General features: G+C 53.8%; 1 protein-coding gene across 1 annotated transcript in view; it reads left to right on the top strand.

Moving 5' to 3' along the window:
* Window positions 1-23,727, top strand: part of Sdk2 (sidekick cell adhesion molecule 2) — a gene marked incomplete in the record, with an annotated part of 261,617 nt that overhangs the window by 158,419 nt on the left and 79,471 nt on the right. Inside the window, 6 exon segments of the mRNA XM_013508659.1 lie at window positions 5,143-5,290; window positions 11,448-11,581; window positions 18,971-19,082; window positions 20,938-21,128; window positions 21,230-21,313; window positions 22,888-23,082. Coding sequence (XP_013364113.1) covers window positions 5,143-5,290; window positions 11,448-11,581; window positions 18,971-19,082; window positions 20,938-21,128; window positions 21,230-21,313; window positions 22,888-23,082 — 864 coding nt within the window.

Raw genomic sequence — 23,727 nt, 5'->3', positions numbered from 1 at the left:
CCCACTATAACTGTCCATCTCACTATACACATATACATATGTGCAGATACATACATGCATACATAAAACCATCCACCCTACTATAACTTTCCATCTCATTATGCACATATGCATACGTGCACACATACATACATACATACACTCATCCATCTCACTTTAACTGTCCATCTCACTATACACATATACATACATGCAGATACACACATACATAAAACCATCCATCCCACTATAACTGTCCATCTCGCTATATACATATACATATGTGCACACATACATATGTACATACATAAAACCATCCACTCCCACTATAACTGTCCATCTCACTATACACATATACATACATGCACATACATACATGCATGAAACCATCCATTCCACTATACGACCACTCATTCACCCACACATACAATCATACAACCATACATACATATATATACATATATATAACCATCATCTCCCCATATATAAAAAATGCATATATACAACCATCTATCCACGCGTACCACTTAACCCACCATACAAATATGCAGACTCCTAGCCATTCATTCATTCTTCTCCTTACCCAGTTGCCCATCCCTCCATCAGCCAATATGTATTAAAATTGGACTTATCATGTTATTGGGAGGATTAAATGAAATAATGCACACAGCCAACCGTCCTGAACAAACAACCCTCCACCCATAGAACCCTCCATCCAAGGTGTTTGTGCGCTGAGCAAACCCGTTCCTGCCCTACCAACCTTTCATTTCCCCCACTGCTGCTTTCCCCCACCTCCCGGCCTTCATGTGCTTATTTCCTGTGGACCCAAACTGGACCCCTGTACACCTGTGCACACACTTGCCAGACACCTCTGTATTTATGGCTTCACCACACCCTCCCCGAGCCTGAAGTACCTTCTCTTGCTACTGCCTTTCAGGGAAGAAACCCGTTCCTGTTCCCAGCTATGCTGCACCTGCTGTCACAGGTGCACCTGCTGTCACAGGTGTAAACGCTGATCATTTGCCTATGTATACCCGTCTCCCCGCCAAGACTTTATGCTCCACAAGAGCACGGACCAGGTCTTTCTTCAGCGCCCACCACAGGTCCCACCTGAGCCACAATAAGGCTGTGCAAGGAGCTGTTGAGTGAAGTCAGGTGGTGCTGGGTGAAGTCAGACAGATCCCGCTGTGTGCAGAGGATGAGCCTCGTGTCTGGTAGAGATTTGCTCATGAATGCGCTGACATAGAACTGCCTCACCAAGCTTACGGTCTACTGGAAGATAAGAAAAGTTCATGGGGAGTTTCATTGTGGGCTAGGAGCCAGTAAAGAGGGGGAGGGTGTGCAAAGGGAGGCTGAGCCAGGCCCAGCCCTGGTGCCTCACGCCGGACAAGCCACTCTGTCTCCATGAACCCTCATCTCCCCATCGACCAAATGGAGCTAATAAAAACAGAAAGCAGAGAGAAACACTATTACCACGAAATTGCTCTAAATTGTTTAAATACATCTTCTGAGTTCTGTGAAAAGTTTCTTAAACAGATAAAATTATTGTAAGAACTGAAATCAGTGTGATTTATTGATGTAATTTTTATAGACAGAGCCAAGTAATAGAAATTAATAAACCACTAAAACGTATATTTATTAAAATTGAGCTTGTCGTGTTATTGAGAGGATTAAATGAGATAATGCACGGAAAATAGACCCAGAAAGAAACCTGGCGTGGGTTAAGTGCGCAACAAATCTGTTTTTTAATTCTATTTTGATGGTTTGGAGTAATCTTTATTGACGAGGTGATATTTAAACTAAACCATGAAAAATGTATGGGATTCCCATATTTTAATACTGAAAGTATTAGATATCATTTTCACCACTTTTATATACTCTTCCAGTTTCTATGCTGGGTAACAAATCACCCCAGGATGCAGTGGTGTACAGCAGTCATTAGTTACGCTCACAGATTCTGTGACTCTGGAATCTGAACAGGGCACAGCAGGGACAGCTTGCCTGTGTTCTGTGATGACTGAGGTCTCAGCTGAGACATGCAGGCTGCGGGCTGAAGTCACCTGATGCCTCACCTGTTTGTTCAACTGTCTGGTGCTGATGCTGGCTGTCACGCTGGCTTCTGTTCCCCACCATGTGTTCTGTTTCTGTATCTACTTGGGCTCAACTGAGCTTCTGCAGGACAGTGGCTTGATGCCAAGGACCAGTGTTTGGTGAGCGAAAGCCAGGTAGAAGCTGCATCTTTTTATGACTTAACCTTGAAAGTCACACAGCATCAATTCCAGCATGTTCTATAGGGGGAAGAGTCACAAGCTCCAAAGACCCAAGGGGAAGATACATAGGCCACCCCCCTCCCAATGGGAAGAATATCAGACACATTGTAAGAAAGATATTTGGAGAGGGGGATAAATATTCATCTTTAGAGAGATTCAGCCTTGCACACACATATTATCTCATGTGTGCCTCAGTTTAACCCGTAAAGAAAGCTCTCTTTTTTTAAGTTTTAATTTTGTAGAAGAGGAAATTAAAGCTTGACAAAGTCAAAAGTTTGGCCCAGTGTCATAGCCTGTAAGTATCACAGCTAGGATTTGAATTCCAGTCTCAGAGTTACCTAAGCCCCACGCACATACTACCTACCAAATTTAGAACAAGAATGCCAATAGGAGTTTTTATCCTTGGAAACTATTTTGGCTACATCACCAGGGATGCTGTAGAACTATGGCATGTCGGTGACTCATGGCCTATTCTGGTGGCATTTCACGCAGGTGCTCAGCAAAAATAGAGGGCGGGAAGTACAGTGTGTGTAATTCATAGTGGCAGGACACGGTGTGGGCCCTTAGGCAAGAAAAGCTGGTTGAGGCCCAACTAGGAGGGACCCTGAAACCAGGCAAGGGGATCCAGACTTTCCTGGGGCAATGAAGAGGTGCTGAAGTCTCCAAGCAGGCTGGCCATGTGGTCAGAAAGTTACTCGGGAACCTTGTGTAGGAGGGATGGGTGGTAGGGGACCATGCTAGGAGTCAGAGGCTGGAGACAATGGGACTAGCTTGTTGGCAGGCCTGTGGGAGCCTGGGGTCTTGTTTCATAAGAGTGACAGCCCAGAGGAGGAGCTGAGGACTTTGTGAAGACCAGGGAGGGAAGCGCCACCAAAGACTTCAAGGGGTTGAGTTCAGCTGACTGGGGCAGGGTGGTGGCAGTGGTGGAAGCAACAAATAGAACCAAGGGTGCAAGAAGGAGGACTTGTTGGGGAGATGCTGAGGGGCCCTCCCGACGGAAACACCCAGCAAACTGCTGGAAATTGTACCTTGGAGCTCAGGGGAGAGCTGGAGAGGAGATGTGAGAGTCATGTGCAGAGGGGTTACAGTTAAGACCAAGGGCGTGGCCCCAGAGAACCAAGTCCAGGGCTTGAGGAAAGGAGAGTACAGGCCAGCGGTCTCCAACTTGGGTGAGCAGTGGAATGAGCAAGGCAAGGAACAGCGACCCAGGTACATTGTGGCAGGGCTGTCCATGGCCTGGGGAGGAGGCAGGGGGACACTAGAGGGTGAGCCTAGCCCCGGGGTGACTCTGAGATGAGCCACATAGAAGAGCCCTGGGCTATCTTCAGGCAAGACAGTATGCTTGACCTTGCCTGGAGCTTCTGAGTGGCTTTAGAAACACCAGTGTCTGAGCCCCACCCACTCCAGTGATTCTTCCTTTGGGAAAACTAAGGGTTCTAGAAGGGGCAGCCAGGCTGGGAACTCCAAGGGGAGGAGAGGAGGAAGAGGCCATGGTGTCAGGGAATTGAGAAACAATAACTGCCATGGTAGGAGGAGTCCAGGTGGCTTAGGATATGGCACCCCTTGGTTAAAGAGAGGCCATCAGGAAACTAAGGCCCAGAAGTCCGTGGTCTGTACCCTTTATGGCACATAGGCCTATGGCTCTGGGGAGTGTGGCAGAACACATCGTAGGGTAGAGTAGTGGTGGTGAACTTATGGCACGCGTGCTGCAGCAGCCTATTTATTACCACTGAAAGCACTGGCAGGTTCGCCATGACGGGGTTAGAAGGTAGGGTGGTGGACTGGTGCAGGGTGCTCCCTGCCTGAGATTCCCTTCCCCTCACCCTGTACCAATGAAATCAGAAGCTTTGGGGGTGGAACTCCCAGCAGCACTGTCTAACTCCTCAGGTTCCTGACGCAGAGCCTGTCTGGTATGCACAGTGAGAGTCACAGATGAACCTGGATACCCTTTGAGGGCATCCTGCTGGATTGCTGGTTCTGGCCCGGTGGTCTGGGTGGGCTGAGACTCTGCCTGTCAACTGGGCACCTGGCTGGTGCTGTGGGCTCACGGACTCCACTTGCATTAACAAGGCCGCACACTGATTTTCAAGGGTGTGGTAGAATCTCGATGCCCCTTCCCAAAGCCCCCTGCCCAGGCCGCTGCTGTGAGACTCAGTCCCTCCACCCTAGCCCTGCCCAGCAAGCAGGCAGGGAGCCAGAAGGGCCTCCTGTGTGTCTCCTCTGCTCTCTGCTTCCCTCCTGGTTGACAGAACATCAGAGCCAGGATAAATGCTCTTCCCCTTTCTACTAAGGAGGGAGGCATGCTTTGCAAAGAGCAATATGGTGTTTATGTTTGCACATACGCACAGCCGCACACGCGCCCCGCCCCCCGGCACCAAAGGGAACTTTTCTCCACAACACACCCCTTTATGAGCATCCAAGACCCCAGTCGCTCCAGTGTGCCCCCAAGGGCACAGAAGTCACACCTATGCCCCTACTGTGCCAAAAGCAACACCACAGGGCAGAGGAGAAATGGCAGCCCAATGCCAGAGTTCCTTCCTAACTACATGACCTTGGACAAGTTAATTAAGCAGAGCCATTTTAGTGTTTTTTTCAGTTATAAAAGGTGTGAAATAATGATCAGCCTCTTGTGGCGGTTGGACAAATCAGTTGGTTCAAGGATATATGGATACCTGCAGATATAAATGGATGTGAAACCCAAACTCATGCAGCAGTGTATGTCACCACTGTGGGTTAAATGGGGAGGTGGGGTGGGGTGAGATGCTCTGACCGCTTAGCGTCATCTTCCTGTGCCATCTTGTCTGCTTCATGTCATCCCGCTGCTGTAGACACTGTCCCCAGGAACCCTGCAGTTCCTTAGCCCCTGATTCCTGTTTACCTTCTCCCACTGCAGACATGGGGAGCTTCGAGGAGGGCGAGAAGCACCAGAGCGTTTCCCATGGAGAGGCTGCCGTCATCCGCGCCCCACGCATTGCCAGCTTTCCCCGGCCGCAGGTGACCTGGTTCCGTGATGGTCGCAAGATCCCACCCAGCAGCCGCATGTGAGGCCTTGCCCTGTGGGGACAATGAGGGAGGCTGGGCCTGTGGGAGGGGGGCTGGGCTGGATCAAGTTTCTCATATGCTGAAGAGAGCCCTTCTACAGAAGCCTCTGTCTGGGACAGGGCCAGCCTCGGGACCTCCTGGGTAGGGACAGAAGTTTAGTTTACAAGGGACTTTCTTGAAACCTGCCTGTGAGGACTTGGGATCTTCTGGGAATCCCAGGGCATTGCCTCCATGCTGAGCTGGAGAATAATTCTCCAAAAGGACTTAAAACACACAAACATGCACATGAACATGCATGCACAGGCACACACACACACACAGGCCCAGGATGTAAGCAGGAGTGCTAGGGTGATGGAGACTGGACATCTCCATTGTGGTTGTGTGGGTGTGGTAGGTGTGCACCAGGGTGCAAGGGCAGTGTGTGTTTGGCTGTGAGGAATGGATGTGGTCAGGGGAGGCCTGGCACAAAGATATGCAGTGCTTTCCATTTGCACAAGGATCCCTCTATGTGCCCCCTGCCTTGGCCCTGGTAGCCTTGCTTGTGTGTAGGAGTGGCAGAGCCAACACCGCTCCCCACCACAGAAGGCAAGGAGCACAACATCCCTCCAGAAGATCCTGCCTCAATCCCCTGTTGCTGCTCAGGGTCAGAAACCAGCCCCGGACTTTCTTTTCTATGGCTCCAGCTCCTCCCTGCTCCCAGAAAGCCTTCCTCCTGACCTGCTGGGCTACCTTTTAGAATGGGCGGAGCCCATCCTGTTCTGTAGGGAGTCAGGGAGATATGCACGATTCTCACCTTTGGGGAGTATTAGGTCCCATGACAGAAGTATAATATCATAACAATGTCATAGTGATGATAGTGACTTGTTGATTGAGTGACTGCTATGGTCTCAGGACCATGCTAAGCACAGGTACATCTCCTCTTCTCTGAGAAACTGCCCTCCATGAAGAAGGAGGCTCTCTCAGTCTCCTTCTCTTTCCCACCCACTAGAACATCTGCTCCAAGACCAGTTGCTGAATGCATGACCCTCACAACTGCCCCAGGAATTGGCTGGCTTTATCCTCACTGTACAAACAATGCACTGAAGCTCCCAAAGTTGAACTACTTGGCCAGATCTCACATAGTTGGCTCCAACCCTGCTGACTGTAGAGTCAGGGTCTATAACTCTTGCCTTCTGTGACACTTAAGTGTGAACAAGCACATAGACTTGAAGAAGGGACTCTGCTTTGGAGAGCTAGTCCTGGCTCAGAGATTCTCAACCTGGCTACCTGTAGAACTCATTTGAGAGCTTTGGAAACTACTGATCCTTGGATTCCACCTTAAGGCATCCTGATTTAATTGAAATGGGGCATAATTTGGTCATCAGAATGTGCAACCAGTGTTGAGAACCTATTATGTATCAGTCACCTATAGTCTTAATAATGCTGCATAACAAAACATACCAAATGCTGCCAAAACAATAAGGACTTTGCTATATTTTCCTTAGGAGTCTGCCGGTTGATGATTGAGACTGGGCTTGCCTGGGTGCTTCTTCTGGTCTTGGTTGGGCTCACTTTTCTGGGGTTAGCTGGATGGCCTCACACTAGATGACAGGTGACTTGGCTCTCCTCTGCATGTCTCATCCTCCTGCCAGCTTGCCCTTGCATGTTCTTGGGCAATTACAGAGGAGCAGGAGAAGAAGCAGAACCATAAATTTCAGGGTCTTGCTAACATCACATTGGCCAAAGCAAGGACATGGCGGAAGTCAGAGTCAAGAGGTGTGCTCTATCCATCCTCTCTGCCATATGCCATGTGATGGAGGGAAAAGACCACAGGCACATGGCAGATGGGGTGATACAGAGTGAGGGAAAGGACTGGAGCAGCACCACAGGTTAAAAGTGGACTCACGGGGGCTGGGGATTTAGCTCAGTGGCACAGCACCTGCCTGGCAAGTGCAAGGTCATTAGTTCGATTCCCAGTACCAGGAAAAAAAAAACAGTGGACTCACACTGTGAGAGCCAGCATGGCCCCTGAACCTAGTATTCAGTAAAGCCACAGAATGGATGTTGAGATTGTGCTGTAGAAGAATGCTGGGCCACACAGGTGCTGGTTAGGTGAGTCCCATCCCATCCTAACTCCCTTTCTGAGGTTGCCCGCGTGTATCGCTGATGGCATTCTGTATGCAGATCAGCAGGTAATGACTGCCCGGAACACTACAAACATAGTAGAGAAAGAGCCACTCCCTGTGCAGCCAGGGCAGACATTGCTAATCGATTGTGATGCTCTTTCCCATGAGGCTGGATGGGGCCTCAGAATCCTTGTCAACACAGTGTTATCCTTTTGCTGGCACCTTCTCATCTCCTTTTCTCATCTCTGGCCTCTCTTTTTACTCTCTCTGTCTCTGGCCTCTCTCATTCAGGACAGAATCACCCTGGTCTACTCTCACACATGCACATTTCCTGATCACCCACGGCTATCCCTCACCCACTCTACCCAGTGCATGCTAGAACACCGGGGCACTTTCCCTTGGCAATTACCATAGATTAATACTCATCATGGGCAGAAAGGAACCCTGGAGGCAGGTTCCCGAGGGGATGCATGTCTGAGCTCCGCATCTGATGAGTGCTATCAGCCAGAGAGGCTGCAAGCCAAGGAAGGCCCTGCTACCTGCAGAGGGCCGTTGCCACCACCAGGCAGGACAGGGATCAGCGCCACCTCATGAGCCCCAGAGCTCACTATGGGAAAAGAAACAAGATTCCTAACAGACGTGCAAGCTGGGGGACTTGGGCACATTCTAGGATGACTTATTTTATTCCTAATTGAATGATGGGTTGGGTTCGCACTGAGCCGAGAAAAGGGAGATAGTGAAAAAGGAGCAGTTGGTGGAAGGTGGGCAAGGGCTGGGCCTATCAGAGGAACCAGAAGGAGCCTAAAGACTTGGAGCCAGGGGTATAGCCAAAAAAGATAACCTGTCCTCCCGCAAGAGTTGAGCACAGCTGTCCCTGCCCCCCGCCAGAGTCTTTCCCCAGCTTCCCTCAGTGTGGATACATCTGGGTACGGCAGCCTAGATGCCTTCCCAAGGGCCACAAGCAGCTGTGTGCATGCTGGCAGTGAACTCGCCTGTGTATCAAGGGGACAGTCATCACGCAGATGGCTGCAAGCCCAAGGACTTCCGTGCCTTCCAGCTGGAGTCAGGCAGGCGAGGAAAAGGCGTTTGGGTCTTCTGTCCCACTCCGTGCTCAAGGCTCAAACCCGTGTCCTGCGGGGCCCAGGCCCAGCTGCTGCCCTGCAGGCACTTGGAAGGGCAATGCTAGCTGCAGTACCAGGCAGACCCCAGGCCCCAGTGACTGGACACAGAAGGTAATGTCTGGCATGTAGAACATCCTACCTTGGGTGAGCGGCAGAGGGCTGTTCCCCCTGCACAGTTGCTCCAGGTACAGGTTGCTGGGGCTCTGCTGTCATGCAGACAGGACTTCCCAGTCACCCTGCTCTGACGGAGGGGAGGGAGCAACAGAAGAACAGTGCAGGGTCCCTGTGGGGCCAAATCTGGAGCGTGTATATCCCCTCCTCCATGTCGCTCTGTACAGGACAGGAAGCCGGATCCAGCAGCTCCAGTCCTCTCCAGGAGGGGAGCCTAGAACCGAGCTGGGTAGCTGGCCATCTCTGCCGGCTCAATCAATGTCCACCCCTCCTAGGACAGGCTGTCTCCATGGATCAGTCCATTTTCCATGGCTAGGAACACAATACCACAGGCCGGGTAAAGGGATGAGGTTTATGTTGGCCCATGATTCTATAGGTCCAAGGTCAGGGGCTGGAACTGGTGTTGGCCTTGCCTGGCAGGGTGGTACAGGATGTCCCATAACAAGAGACTGGGTGAGCGCATGTGTATGTGTGTCTGTCTGGTCTCCCTCTTCTTTTCAGGTCACCAAGGTTTATTCACGGGCTGCACCCTGATGACCTTGTCTAACCCTAATCATCTCTCAAGTTCCCACACTCTTAATACCTCACAGTGTAGGTTACATTTTCAATGTATGAACCCTTAGGGGACACATTCAACCACATGGATGCCACAGTACTCAACCATGCCATCCAGGGACTGTCATTCTCCCCACGGGGCTGACCTGCGCATTGTGGGATTCCAGCTTAACAGCATTCATAGCTTTTGCCCCTAGCTTTGAGGAGCCCCTTCACAGCTATGATAACCAAAAGCCTAGACATTGTCAGTGTCCCCTGACAATGGGACAAGGTCATCCCTGGTTGAGAATCACTGAACTGGAAAAATTGTCATAATATAAAAACATAGCTAAAGAAGAAGATGGGCCATGAGGAGCCCTCCTAGTCAAGAAGAAAAGAAATTGGAAGGAGGGGTTCCTTCTCTGGAAGCCAAAGGGGGCTCAGGATGGTTGGGTGAAGAGAGTAGGCCTGCAGGTGCCTCTTTTAGACCCACCCTACAGTAGCCTGTCAAACGGTGTGGCTGGTTCCTGGACCTTCGGGGTGCCAGCGCTCTGCTACCCACACAATTTCCTCCATCCTGAAGCCAAATTCGACCAGGTGAGAGGTATGGGTGGAGCCAGCCAGAAGGCTGCTGGGCTTGTGTGGGCCAAATGGAAACAAACAGAAGCAGCAACAACAGGATCCAGCATCCCTCAGCCTCGGCCTGGAGGAAATCCTAGCAAATATTTGCTCCGACCATTGCAGAGGTGAGGCAACAGGCCCGGCCATGAGGAAGTATGTGCCCCCAGCAGCTGGGACCTTAGTTCTGTTCCAGAGCTCAGCGCCTGATCTGCCACCCTGCACCCAGCAACCCACAGCCCAGACTCCCTCCCTGAGCCTTCAGCCACCCACATGCTACCCCTAAGGACAAAGTTCCCTGCGGGAGGCTCACAGGCAGGAAGATGGTGACCATTCTGATCCTGTGTTGTCCCCTTTAAAATATTTTAGCCGGGCTGTGGTCCTATCTCCTACCATTTCATTAGCTGGGGGTAAAAAGCTTTCCAGGAAAAGAAGAAAAAAAATGGACATCATTACCTTCTGTGCATGGGGGGAGGGGTTCCCTCCCTCCTGCCCAAAGCTCCATTGATGGGATGGGTCCTGGTAGATAAAACCCCCGAATCAGGAGGGGGACACTGCACACTCAGGCTGGAAGAGAACTGGGCTGGAGAGGCATTAGCAGGCGTGTTTATTTGAGAGCCTGCTTAAAACTCTGTAACATTCACCTAATGGGAAAATTTGAAAAGAATTCAACTGGATTTGTCCTTGTTAAACTAACATTAAGGATGTTTAACAGCTGTCTCGGGCACATCGCATTACAATCCGGAGATAGACTTGGCAAACTAGTGGTTTTGTTGTCATCAGGAGAATGGGTGAAAGGCACAGGCAGAGTGGGGTGGGCAGTGCTCCCCACACCACTGCGTCCACATTCAGGGGACCCCAGTCTCTCTGTCTGGAGGACTTGGCCTGCCGAGGGGCTGCATGATGGGAACCCAGGAAAGGGAACTGGCCTGGGGACAAGTGGCCTAGCTCAAACCCCACAGCACAGCCGCCCTTCCTTTCTCCTGTTAGGCAGCCCGGTTGGCCCTGTGCATGTTCTCCAGCTTCAGGAAGGGGGAAACTGATCCCGAGGGAGGGGGCTGGAGGGAGACAGGACCCTAGAGAGCTGTTTCAGGCAACCTGTGGCTTTTGAGTCAACCTAAAAAAGGAATGACTGGGGCTGCAGCAGCAATCCTGGAATGGCCCTGCACATTTCCGGGTACATTATTACCGCTCAGCTTCGCTCATTTGTCCCATGAATATGTCTCCAGTGCTGAGACGCTCATGTGCGGAGACAGCCTCACAAAGTCGTCAAGGCTGTGTCCCGGGAAAGAGTAGAATTCCATGGAGACTGGGGAGGAGGCCCTAAGCCCACCCTTGGGGTGGGGCTGGGAAGGTTTCAGGTGGATGGCCTCAGCCTCTGGGTGTCCGTGCATCCTATTTCGGCCTGACACCAGCACCAGAGATTGTCGGGGTTCTCTGCATACTAACTGTGAGTGGGGCTGAACAGCAAGTGGCTGGGTAAGGGTACCCTACCTCTCCTCTTTCCGGCTGGGCTGGGGTGACTCCATCAAGCCAGCAGCCTCAGATCCTGGCTCCCACCCCCAGGAGGCTCCAAGCCCCTCCAGGAATCCGTTTCCTCTTCCCAGAGCCATCACGCTGGAGAACACCCTTGTCATCCTGTCAACGGTGGCTCCGGACGCCGGCCGCTACTATGTGCAGGCTGTTAATGACAAGAACGGAGATAACAAGACCAGCCAACCCATCACTCTCGCCGTGGAGAGTAAGTAAGCACAGGGCCTGGATGTCTCGGAGCGGGTCATTAAATCTTGGGAATGGTGCTCCAGGGGGTCATTGGGAAGATAGAATGGAGGGGGCGGAGGATGGGGACAGCAGCAGCAGGAAACCCTCCCAGGGAGGGGAAGAGCGAGGCTGGGTGCTGTGCTCTGGTGCGAGTACCAGGGTGGGAACAGGAGGGAGCTGAGCTCTGGAAGCTGGTCTGAGTCCCTGCAGGAGGAGATGGGACTCCTGCCCTGGCTGTCAGCGGGGCCACTGAGGCTTAGGGAGGGGAGGAACAGAGCGGGAGAGAGTGTGCCTGTGTGGATCACAGCCATCCCGGGCTCAGGTGCTGACAGAGAAAGCACCCCAGGAGATCAGAAGGTCATTTAAAAAAAGAAATACACTAACTGCCTCTGCTCAGCTGGCAAAGCACTGTTTTTGCTTGGAGCCAGGCAGTTCCCACCAGCAGCAACACAGGCAGTCCCTGCCTCCTACCTAAATATGCCAGTCTGCCTAACCCTGGATGCCCTGGGGCTGGGAGAGAAAAGCCTGGCAAGAAGTGCCTGAAGGGAAACTCCTTGGGAGACCTTCGGCAGAGTTTTGTCCAGCCAAGACCGCAGCCAGGGATGTGGTCCCAGGCCAGGCTGTCCTCTGCCAGGCTACGTGCTCCCTCCGGGCCCCGTCCCAGGAATAGAGAAGGGGATGGGGCGGGTGGGGTGCCAGCGCAGGCTGGGAATCACAGAGACCAAATCCAAGCACATGGGGTGATATTAGCACTTCCCGGAACAGCCAAACACCACCCAAGCTGAGGGAGCCAGATGTTCACGTCCCTCCACATCTGTACCACTCCTGCGTTCCCAAAGCAGCCTCATTTATCATCCATGGTTGCACTGGTATGTGCCCACCTGCAGCAAGATGAGAGCGCAGGCAACCAGGGGCCTTCTGGTACCTCCCCCGGATCCCAGCCTCTGTCTGCCAGTGCCTCCACTGCCCACAATCTTCCCAGCCTCTGCCAGCCCCGTTCCTGGGTTTTCTGAGCTCCAGCAGGATCTCTCCCCAAATTCCCAAATTCCCAGTTCTGTCCTTTTTCCTTCCCAGGTTCCAGCCTGCCTGGAAAGACAGGGTAGAGAATCCATTCTGGCTACTGACCCATCATCCATCAGAGTCACAGGATAACTCTCCTATTGGCCTGAGCCAGGCTCTCAGCTGAGTCCATAGCTTGAGCCCCCAACCATGCATGAGCTAAGGCTATTGTTTCCATGGGAGGAAGAAACTGAGTCACAAAGGGAGCGCTTTCTCCCATATGTTTCCCAGTGACCATAATACCCACAGTCTTATGGAGCCCGGTCACCTGGTTAGAGGCAATGCCGCAGATGCAGAGTGGCTCGGTGTCCGAGTCAAAGGCAGATAGCTTTCTCGGTGGCTCAGTCTACCCTAGGTTGGGGAGCCTTTGCTGTCTTCCTCCTGCACTGCCCAGCTCCCCGCAGGAGTCAGCACTGACGATGGAGTCGCTCGTTCTCTGCGCCATCTCAAACCACCCCAGCCACCCAACTGGCCCGAGGTGGGTGGGCAGGGCTCCTCCATCCCCCATCTGCCAGTACCTCGCCCAGCTGTCTGTTTCGTCCACCCCAGCACTCCTTAGCGCCTGCCTCCATGTGGTGATTTGTGCTAGATTGTGAGGAGAAGCGGCTGATGTTTAGCTAATTTCCCCTCCCGTGAGTGATCGCACTTCAAAACCCTTTTCCTCGCTCTGACACAAATTCCCCAGCCTGCCTGCCTGCCTGCCAACCGATTTGTGAGGAGCAATTGCCACCTCACCTACCACGGGCTCTGGCTGCTTCATTCACTCCTCCAGCCTTCCCTCCCCTCCCCCACCCCTCCTCTATACCGCTCTGCTCTGATCTCACGGGGATTCTCTCAGCAGCCTGCTGGGACCCCATGCTCTTTGGAAATGGGGAAAGAAAGAGGAAAACTGGGAACCCCAGGCATTGACCTGGCCAGAGCAATCCAGGTGACTTCGCATGGACCATCACCCCTGGCCCCACACCTTGGGAGCAGAACCACACTGCCCCATAGAAACACAATTTTAAATTTTTGCAGTAGCCCCACTTTTCACAAAGTAAGAAGAAATAGGTGGAATTCGTTTTATGAATATATTTGATTTAACCAAATGTATCCCAAATATCCTCTTATATACCTTCAACGTAGAAAATATTAGTGGGGTATTTTCCACTGGGTTTTTGGATACTAAGTCTTTGAGATCTGTGTGCGTTTTACACTTCCAGCACATCTCAATTTGGAATGCTAAATTTTCGTCTGAAATACGTGATCTGTGTTTTTATTTCATTAAATTTACAGCTGAAAATGTAGAGTCGTATGCCCCAAGTTGCTCCACACATGCTTAAAAGTGTTCTAATAACTGAATTGGGGAATCCGTTTTTAATTAAATGTAAATTAGTTAAAATTAAATCATATGAAATCAAAGGGGCATTGGCCGCATTTCAGTTACTGGGGAGGCACATGCGGCTCGCGGCCCTGTGTGGGACAGTGCAGGTCTGAAGGCCTGAGTGCCCTGGTGCCCAGGGCTGGCTGCGGTGCAGTGCCTGGGATCCTGCCTAGGGGACAGAGGGGGTACAGCCCTGCCCTCTACCCACAGGACCTATGGCCAGCAAGGCCACGTTGTCCCTGAGCCTCAGCTTCCTCATCTGTAAAATGCCTCCCACGGCAGAGCTGGCAGCATTAACAAGATGATCTGGGGAGAACGGATCACCCTAAAAGCTCCTTAGGGAGGCTGTCAGGAAAATCACCCTGGGCTACTGCCTCCAGCATGACCTGGTACGGGGCCCTCCATCTGTATCCTCCTGTACCAGGGGCCCTGTCCATGTCAGGCGCTCACGCGGACGATGCCACCCTCCTTGCTTGGGCCCGCCTGTGATTTTCATAGCTTAGCCTTTGGCGCTCCCTTTGCTCCAGTATTTCCCCTGACCCCGGAGCTGGGGCAGATTTCACCTAGAGTAAACCTCTGCCAGAACTACCCCGTGCTGAGTTTAGTCAGCCTTGGTCGGGAGGGGCTGAGCCTCCTCCTCCCTCGTGACTCCATAGACTCCCATCGGGAACAGCAGCCCCACCAAAGGTTGAGGACTCTTGGCTGCTTGCCGTCTTGCCCTTCTGGGCTTGAGCAGTGTCAGAGGCATGCGTTTAATGAGGCATATGTCCTGCGTTGGTGCCTGAGCTGTCTACTACCCTAGCTAGTCACAGGAACCTAGACACAAAAGACAACTTGGCATGCCCTCCCTAGCACGGGCATCTGACAGCCAGGTGTGTCCTGCAGAGGGTGAGCCACATCACCCCTCGGCCCTCACCCCTCCCGTTCTCCACACTCCGGGTGCCGCGGAACTCACCTGTCGCTCTTTATGACAGTTGTGGGAGGCAGGCCATGAGTAATAATAATTAGCACAGTTTACAGTTGAGCAAGCTGAGCGAATCAGCCCAGACAGGTGCTGGAATGCACTTCCCAGGGGCATCTGCTGGGAACTAACGAAAGCAAGCATGGGACCCAGGCATCCCTGACCCCACAGCCCACACCCCAACTACTGCATCTTTTGTCTCCTGGAGCTGATCTCAGGAGAAAAGCTCATGTCCCTTTCGTGGTGCTCCCCAGCAAAAGGCTCCTGTTGCCTCCTTCCGTCACTTTGTAGGAAGCTACACTTTCTTGGCTGTATTGCTGCCCTGGCCCCTCTGGCGCCCGCTCTCTCAGCTCCGTTTGCCCCTCCCCGGCACTCCATTCCCTGAGCTTCCATCACCTGCTGCCCACCCTGTGTCCCCTGACACTCTTTCTGCTACATCACTTCTGCCCCCACCCCAGCGAACCAGCCCAGCACCCAGGGCTCAGGCATGATCTTCCCATGGACATGGCCCTGGCACGACGATCTCACCCGGGACCACTGCACATCCCCCAACAGTGTGGCTCAGCCAGTGCTTCTGCACCTCTCCACTTGCATGTCCCACCACCATCTCAAAACCATGTGAAAAATCCGACCTCCTCACCCTCGGAATCTGCTCCCACAGGCTTCCCACTTTGCTCTGTAAAGGGGTCGGCCCCTCTCTAGGCAGCTGGTATCTAAACCATCACAGCCCTTCTATCTTCCTGCACTCCAGCCCTGTGGATTTGTCCTCCTGTCTGTCCTCCCATTTATGATCACAGTGCTCACTGGGGGCTGACTTCCAGCACAGAGCCCAGCTCCTAGTTCTGCCATCAGGTCTCAGTCTAACCTCTCCCAGCCAAATCTACCTTCCCCCTGCCTAGTGGGAATGGGACGTGGGCTTCACCCCACACGCTAGCTCTGCCCTTTTGTTGCGTTAGGTGGGTTAGGAAGGATTCTGAGGCCACTGCTGGGCTCAGCTAGCAAAAGCACTGGAACGAATTAGCACTTTCTCCTGCAGGCAGAGAGTAGCACCTTGGGATGGAGCAGCAAGCCCGGCAGAGCCCACGGTCTCTGCTCTACAGAAGCAGTACTTCCCCTCCTGCCTCCTGGTGTCCTTAGGGCCACCCTTCCCATCCTACAGGGTCCCCCTCTTCCCCCTCCTCTGGGTCCTAGCAAGTCCCACATCCCCCCTGCAGCTGTTTTCCTGCCTCACCCCAGGGAGTGCTGAGGCTCTACTCAGTGTCCTGGAGCCCACACATGCACGGCCCCCAAGGGTCTGTGACTTCCACCTCTCTGTAGCTTTGAGGTGTGTCACTAGTTCTGGGACAGTGGGACAGCGCTTTTCAGCCTCGGCAGGTAAATCCCCAGGAGCAGGGGCTATTTTTACAGCACCTGCTGTGTGCCACCTCACCCCGGCCAGCTGAGCCACCCACCTGGGCCCTCCCTCCCACCCCCTATCACCGCATATCCGCACTGAACCCCCTCGGGGAAGGACCCTGACGTCTGGCTCCCTAGAGAATCTCTAACTCCTGGCATGTGCCAGGCACTCACCAGGACAGACTTGCTGAACGGGGCAGTTGGGTTCACAGAGCCCTGAGCAGCAATGAGTTTTATCCCACGTTAGCCACTAAGAAAATGGGACGAGGTAACCTACTGAGGTCATCACGGACACTTAGTGCAGAGTGAGGCTTTGAACCCAGGCTCCCTTGGACCCTGTGTCCCTGTGCCTGGGCAGCCCAGTGGCTCCCCTCCCCAGCCCAGTGGCTCCCCTCCAGCTCTGCACTTCCTTCTCCACCCCTCCCCATCCAGGGAGCCCACTGAGGCCCGGGCAGCCTCCTGTGCCAACTTGCCCGCCGCAACTCACCTCCCCCCAGGGCCGTCTGTTTACCCGGCTGCACTGCCGGCGCTCCAGCCCGCCTCTAACTGTCTGCCTCCTCCTCGTGCTCCATTAATCTGGGCCGTGGTACCTGCACGCCCCGGCATGTAATAAACAACTTAGAGCACACTTTTATGGATTCAGCTATATCAGCAGCTTTCAATCCGATCGCTCTTTATGGCACCTACATGAGGCTTTTATATTGTTGCAATTACTCTGCTTTATATGCTTCCTTTCTTGGCCCTTCATTTTACTTTATTTTTACATTTTATTCCCATTCTTCCTGCGCCTTTTCTAGCAAGGCCTGGAGTCCAGGTGGAAAAGCCTGCCCGGGGCTGCCTGGGGTGGCCCAGAATGGCATCGGGCTTTTGCCTGCCCTCCTCCCACCCCATAGAGGACGTCCCATCGCTGTTCACCCTGGGCCATGCAGGCCAGCGTGGCTCACCACCTCTGGAGCCTCCTGGAACGAGGCCAACTGGATAGATTTGTTGTGAGAGAAAAAGTCCTCAGAGGTTGTATTTTCAAGAGCTGTTGAGCGGATGTACAGAGACTATCGGAGTTTCTGCCAATACTGGACCTAGGCTAACCCACAAAGACAAGAGCCTGGCCACCTCCTGAAGAATTCAAACCCTAAGAATAGGAAATGGTACCACTGTGATGAGAACAGTTGGGGTGGTTTCTTTTTTTTCAGTGAAACCTACTCATGGGAAGCTCTTCTTAATTTCAGTCATAGACCCTGGGAGCTGTAGGATAAGAGCTCTAGGTCTATCATGGCTCACTAGAAGGTGTTGAGCACCTACTATATGCCAGGTGTCACTGTCCGTGTCATTGTCTGCATGGCGGCAGCAGAGCTGTGAGCCGGCTCGAGCGCCACAGCAAAGCCCCAGGCTGAGGGTAAGACACGGTCACTCTCACGGTCTTAGAGCCGGAAGTCTGAGATCAGGTGGTCCAGGTCCGGTGAGGGCTGTTTCTCTGGCTTACAGAATGGCACCATGTCAGTGTGCCCTCACATGGCACAAAGAGAGAGAGAGGGAGGGAGAGAGAGATTGAGAGATGGGCTCTTACAAGGCCACCCCCCTCTCACCAGGACACTAGTACCATCATGGAGACCGTACCTGCAGGGCCTCCTTAAGCCTACACACCTTCCCCAAAGCCGCCAGCTCCACATCCCATCACACTGTGGTCAGGGTTTCAACAGATCAACAGAGAGAGGACACAGTTCAGTCTGTAGCAAGGACTCACAAGGTTTCTGCCTTGGGGTGTCTCCAGTGGCCACAGTATCAAAGCACTGCTACCTGGGAGGCTTATTCCACAAGGGATTGATTCCCCTGTGGTCTGAAGCCCAGGGTTATGACATCAAGCTGTCCACAGAGCTGCGCCCCTCCCAAAGGATGCAGGGAGGAGCCTGTCCGCCTCCCCAGTGTCTGGTGGCTTCGGGCAGCCCTTGGCATTCATTTCTTGCCTTGTGGACATATCTCTGTCATCTCTACCTCTGCCTTCCCAAGGTTTCTCCCCTGTGGATCAGTGTCTAAATTTCCCTCTTCTTACAAATAAGGCCACCAGTCACATTGAATCTTGAGCCTGCGCTAATCCGGCGCGGCCTCATCTTTACATCTGCTAATACCTTCTTTCTAAATAAGGTCACACTCATAACTGCCCAATTGGCATGAATGGGGAGGCTATTCCATTCAGTATGGGGAGTTCGCATGCTGGTGGAGGAGTCCAGCAGCTAAGATGTGAACCTACAAGATAAACTGAGTCAGGGAGAAGGGTTTCAAAGGCAGCAAGAAAGGGCAAGGTGCGGAGGGAAGAGGCAGGGCCGACTTACAGGAGGGGTGGGCCGGGCCTTCCTTCACGGTCAGGAGGGTCCCCAGCGGGCTCTCCTGGACACTGCTGTAGCAACTCATTGCAGAGGAAGATAGGAGGGACAATAATCCCTGGGGTGACGGTGCAGGGGCTCCACTCTGAAGCTGCCCCCACAGCTATCTACACCATGACAGTGGTGTCCCTCCCTGCTCACTGGGGAGTCAGCCTGGCCAGGCGGGGGTGCGAGTCCTGACCTGTGCCCAGCTAACACCTGGCCTCTTTCCAGATGTCGGGGGGCCCGCTGACCCCATCGCACCAACCATCATAATCCCCCCCAAGAACACCAGTGTGGTGGCTGGGACCTCGGAGGTGATCATGGAGTGTGTGGCCAATGCCAGGTGAGTGGGGCTTCCTTGCGGTCTCCCTGTCCCTCCTAACGCCATCCACCACTTTGGGGAGCACTGCTGAGATTCAGAAAGTTCTGCAAGCCAAGCATGGTGATGCATGCCTGTAATCACAACACTCAGGAGGCTGGAGTAGGAGGATCACCATAAGTTCAAGGCCAGCCTGAGCTACATAGAGAGACCGTGTCTCAAAACTCAACCAGAAAAGAAAGAAAGGAGGGAGGGAGAGAGGGAGGGAGAAAAGAAAGAAATAAAAAGAGAAAGAAGAAAGAAAGAAAGAAAGAAAGAAAGAAAGAAAGAGAGAAAAGAAAGAAAGAAAAAAAAGAAGGAAAAGAGGAGAAAAAGAGAGAAAGAGAGAGAGAAAGAAAAGAAAGGTCTAAACCCCCGTGGGATGATGGACATGAGAACAGAGGAGAGACGCAGGTGGCTGCCCAGCTGTTGTCTGGAGCCGTCATACACAGCAGGACCAGTCATTCTCCAGGGCTGAGAGAAGAGGGCCAGGCCATGGGCCTCATGGAGAAGCTACTCAGAGAAGGGGCGGTGGCCTTGCAGAGCTGAGCCCTCCCAGCCTGCGGGGAAGGCAATCACCATGGCACTCGAGTGTGGGCTCCTTTAGGAGGCTGAAGCAGGATCACAAGTTCAAGGCGCACCTGCACACCTTAGCAGGTCCCTGTCTCAAAATAAAATAGAGCTGTGAGTATAGCTGAGTCTCATAGCCCTCACCTAGAACGCACAAGGTCCTGGGTTTTATCCTCGGCATGATGAGAAAGACAGTGTGGACTTTGGGGGGCCTTGGGCCAGGTGCTATAGTGGCCCCCTTACCGCTCACATGGGAAACATGGAACCATCCCTGAGCCTCCTGCGGTGACGGCAGTGTGCAAAATGCTCCTCACACAACCTCTTTTGCTCAACAGTAAATGCACAGCACAGGTGTCAGGACCCTGAAGCCCAGAGAGGGCAAGCCGCTGGTCCAAGGCCACCCAGCCAGCTGTAGCAGTGAAATATAACTGGCTGCCCCCAGGGTGCACTCACTGCCCTTCTCCCAGCTCCCCGGTCTGGGAAGCAGGCGTGGCCTCTGCCTGCACACAAGCCTCACCCCTGGGGCTGGGCTGAGGGCAGAGGCTGACCCGGCTTGACTGGACCCCTTCTAATTGGTCAGGAAAGAAAAACCTGTAATGAGAGGTGGGGAGTTGGGTGACAATCCTAAGGTCGCCCCCTGCCGAGGGCTCCCGAGAGAGTGTTCCCTGTAGCAGTGTTTCTGAAAGCCTGCCACGCAGAGCCCAAGTTTCTCACCAGCCTGGGAGAGGTGGCTGGACACACGTTAAAGGCCCTGAGAAGCCCTGCAGTGAAAACTCTGACCAACTTCTTTCCCGTCAATGCTTTCCAAATTTACAGGACCACAGAGTTTCTTTTCCAGGGGACCCTCTGGGTTCCCCCCCCAAGCAACTTCACAGCCTGGTCCTTGGGGACCCACTGGGTGCAAGACAGGAGTTCCTAGCAGACCGAATCTCCAGGATGTGGACAGCAGGAAAAGACGCTGGGCAGGCACGTCCTGCGTTGCTGGAGCCACTGCACAGGGCTCTCCACTCCTCGTCATCAGCCCCCATTCCAAGAGCGTTTCTTGCACTAACACACTCATCTTCACAACCCAGGGATTACCCTGTTGGCCCCATTTTACAGATGAGGAGACTGAGACCCCAAGCAAAGGACCATGCCTCAGCGTTCTCTAGCTGGAGGCTGCGGAAATGGCAAAGCCAAGCTGCCAGCTCCTGACATGCTCCTTCCCCGCCCTGCCCTGCTTCCTGGGCTCCAAAATCCTGGGCTGACCCCTGTCTCCCCGCGCCCGCAGGCCCCTGATCAAGCTGCACATCATCTGGAAGAAAGATGGAGTGCAGCTGTCCAGCGGCCTCAGCGACTACAACCGCCGCCTCACCATCCCCAACCCCACGCTCAGCGACGCCGGCTACTACGAGTGCGAGGCTGTGCTTCGAAGCAGCAGCGTGGCCCCTGTGGTCCGGGGCGCCCACCTCTCCGTGCTGGGTGAGCCGGAGGCGCCGCTGGGGCTCCCCAGGGGGTCGGGACAGCGCGGCTGGGTGGAAAGGCCCACGATCTGACCCCTGCCCCGGCCCTTCCTCTGGCAGAGCCGCCTCAGTTTGTCAAGGAGCCAGAGCGACACATCACAGCTGAGATGGAGAAGGTGGTGGACATCCCCTGTCGGGCCAAAGGTAATGCAGCAGGACCAGGGACGAGGACCCTGGCCTTCAGCAGCTCCCCTCCCTGCTGGGGCATTTCTCAGGCGCACCTCCTCCTCAAACGTGCGTCCCAGGTAGAGCTCTGGAAATAAACGGGCCAAACTATGCAATCTCAGCCTGGAAACCAACCCTCATTACTATAACTTGAACCTAAATTACTGTAATTTCAGGACAGGTGACAGGTCCAAATGGCCCGTAATCTGAGAGCTGCCGACCGTGCCTTGGTGGCAGAATGGCAGATGTGGGTGTGTCTCACTGGAGATGAGTCTTGGGTACCCTACTTTTTGCTGGAGGGCCACTTCCTCTCCTCTCCACTATTCCTACTTAGACCCTTGTCCCAGTCGCTGGAGAATTCATCTTCACCTTCCTTCCAGGTTCTGCCAAGCCAAGATAAAGCTGAGGGGGCAGTGGGGAGGCTGAGGCAGGAGGATGGCAAGTTTGAGGCCATCTTGAGCAATTTAGCAAGACCCTGCTTCAAAATAAAAAATAAAAGGGGCTGGAAATGTAGCTCAGCCCTGGATTCGATGCCTTGTACAGGAGGGCAGTGCTCCATGACAGGGCAGGGGGAAATACTGAGCAAAGGGTAAATACAGCCAGGCAGGAGGTAGTGGCATGGAGGAGGAGCAGGAATAACAACACTCCTCTGAGCCTCCACACTGCAGGGCGATTGTTCAGGCAGCAGGTCCCTCTTGTGGGGTGACCATGTGCCTGCGTTGCTGTCGGGGCAGGAGAGTCCCAGAGTGAACCAGACAGCCAAATCCCTGCTGTTTAGGAGCTTACGTTTTTGCCAAGGAGAGGAGCAAACCAATAAACAAATACAGATACCTTATTTCATCTCATCTAAAATGCCACGGGTTGTAAGATGCCCCATTATTTTATGTACCACTAAGAAAGAAAAAAGGCTGCCAATTAAATCATGACATGCCGTCGATTCTGAGACACAGCCTAGTCTCCGAGACATTGAGGGATGGGCTGTGTGTGCTGGATGAAACACAGTGACACCAATGGAGGGGTGCAGGGAGGGAAAGCGGGCAGGCTTCAGGGGGCAGCGCTGGGGGAGCCCCTCTGGGGAAGCCACATTTCAGCAGAGACCCCAAGGGATAGAGCGGGTGGCAGGAGAGACCTCAGAGAAGAGTGCAGACCAGGGAGGAAGGGGCTTCTGAGGGCCCCCAAGGAACCTGGGCCCCTCTGCAAGCTATTCCACGACCACCCCCTACCACGGATTCCCAGAGCCCACAAAAGCTGTGCTACATCCTGCAATTTTTTAAAAACTTAGTTTGTCTACCCCAGCACTTGTAAGGTAAGTTGATCCTGGGATCTTTTCATTTTCTTGGAATCCCTACCGTATCCCAAATCATGTGAGAAGTGCTGTTCTAACGTCTTCCCCCTCTCGTCAAACCCAAAGGGACAGCCCTGAGAAGGTTCTAGAGACCAAGACACGCCAGTGCCCCCCTTTGCAGACTCCAGCCCTGGCTGCACCCCAGAACCCCTCCAAGGCAGCCAGGGCGAAGTTATGAGTTGGGCTGAGGTGGCCGGGTCCCCCACAGGTGTGCCGCCGCCCTCCGTCACCTGGTACAAGGACGCCGCTGTGGTGGAGGTGGAGAAGCTGGCCCGCTTCCGGCAGCGGGGTGACGGCGGCCTGCAGATCAGCGGGCTGGTGCCGGACGACACCGGCATGTTCCAGTGCTTTGCACGCAACGCGGCCGGCGAGGTGCAGACCTCCACCTACTTGGCTGTCACCAGTAAGTTGGCCTCCCCTGTCCCACTCCCGAGTGCTCCTGGGGCACAGTGTCCCCCAGCCGAGGGCCGTTGTGAGGACAGCATGTGCTGTGACGTAGCAATAGCATCTCAGAGCTCAGAGCCGCCCCTGTGCAGCGTCTGCAGCCTGCCTGCTCCCCCAGGCATCAAGGGCCCCCAGAGTCCTCCCTGATGGCCTGGAGCTGTTTCAGGGGAGGAGCCCTGCAACCAGGTTCCTACTGACCATGGGTCCACGAAGGGCTGAGTCCTGGAGAAAAAAACCTGCTCAGGGCTCCAGAGAGAACTAGCGCTGCATCAGGGTTCAGCTGCCTTGTAAGAAGCTGGAGCCTCAGATTCGAGTTGATGAAGGATGTGTCCATGTGCCTTGTCATGGAGGTTGGGAGCCGCCCTCTGGGTCCTCGGTTTCCCCTTTTAGGAGGATGAGGTCCAGGCAGGGGTGGGGTGGGCGAAACCTGCTCCCCCTGTATGTCAGGGCGCTCTGGGGAGTCCACACGGGCTGTCCAGTCTCGCTCCCAACACTAGGGTCTCGTCGGAGCACCTGCAGAAAGCCCGGCAGCACCTGGGACGGCAGGGGTGTGAGGACCCAGCTCCCTGGCCAGGGGCCCTTCCCGGGCAGCTAATTGACCCTA

The sequence above is a fragment of the Chinchilla lanigera genome, unplaced genomic scaffold (assembly GCF_000276665.1).
Source record: "Chinchilla lanigera isolate Chin_1 unplaced genomic scaffold, ChiLan1.0 scaffold00152, whole genome shotgun sequence".
Taxonomy (NCBI): Eukaryota; Metazoa; Chordata; class Mammalia; order Rodentia; family Chinchillidae; genus Chinchilla; species Chinchilla lanigera.
Note: the sequence above shows the minus strand (reverse complement) of the source record. Positions and strands in the feature narration are given on the sequence as shown.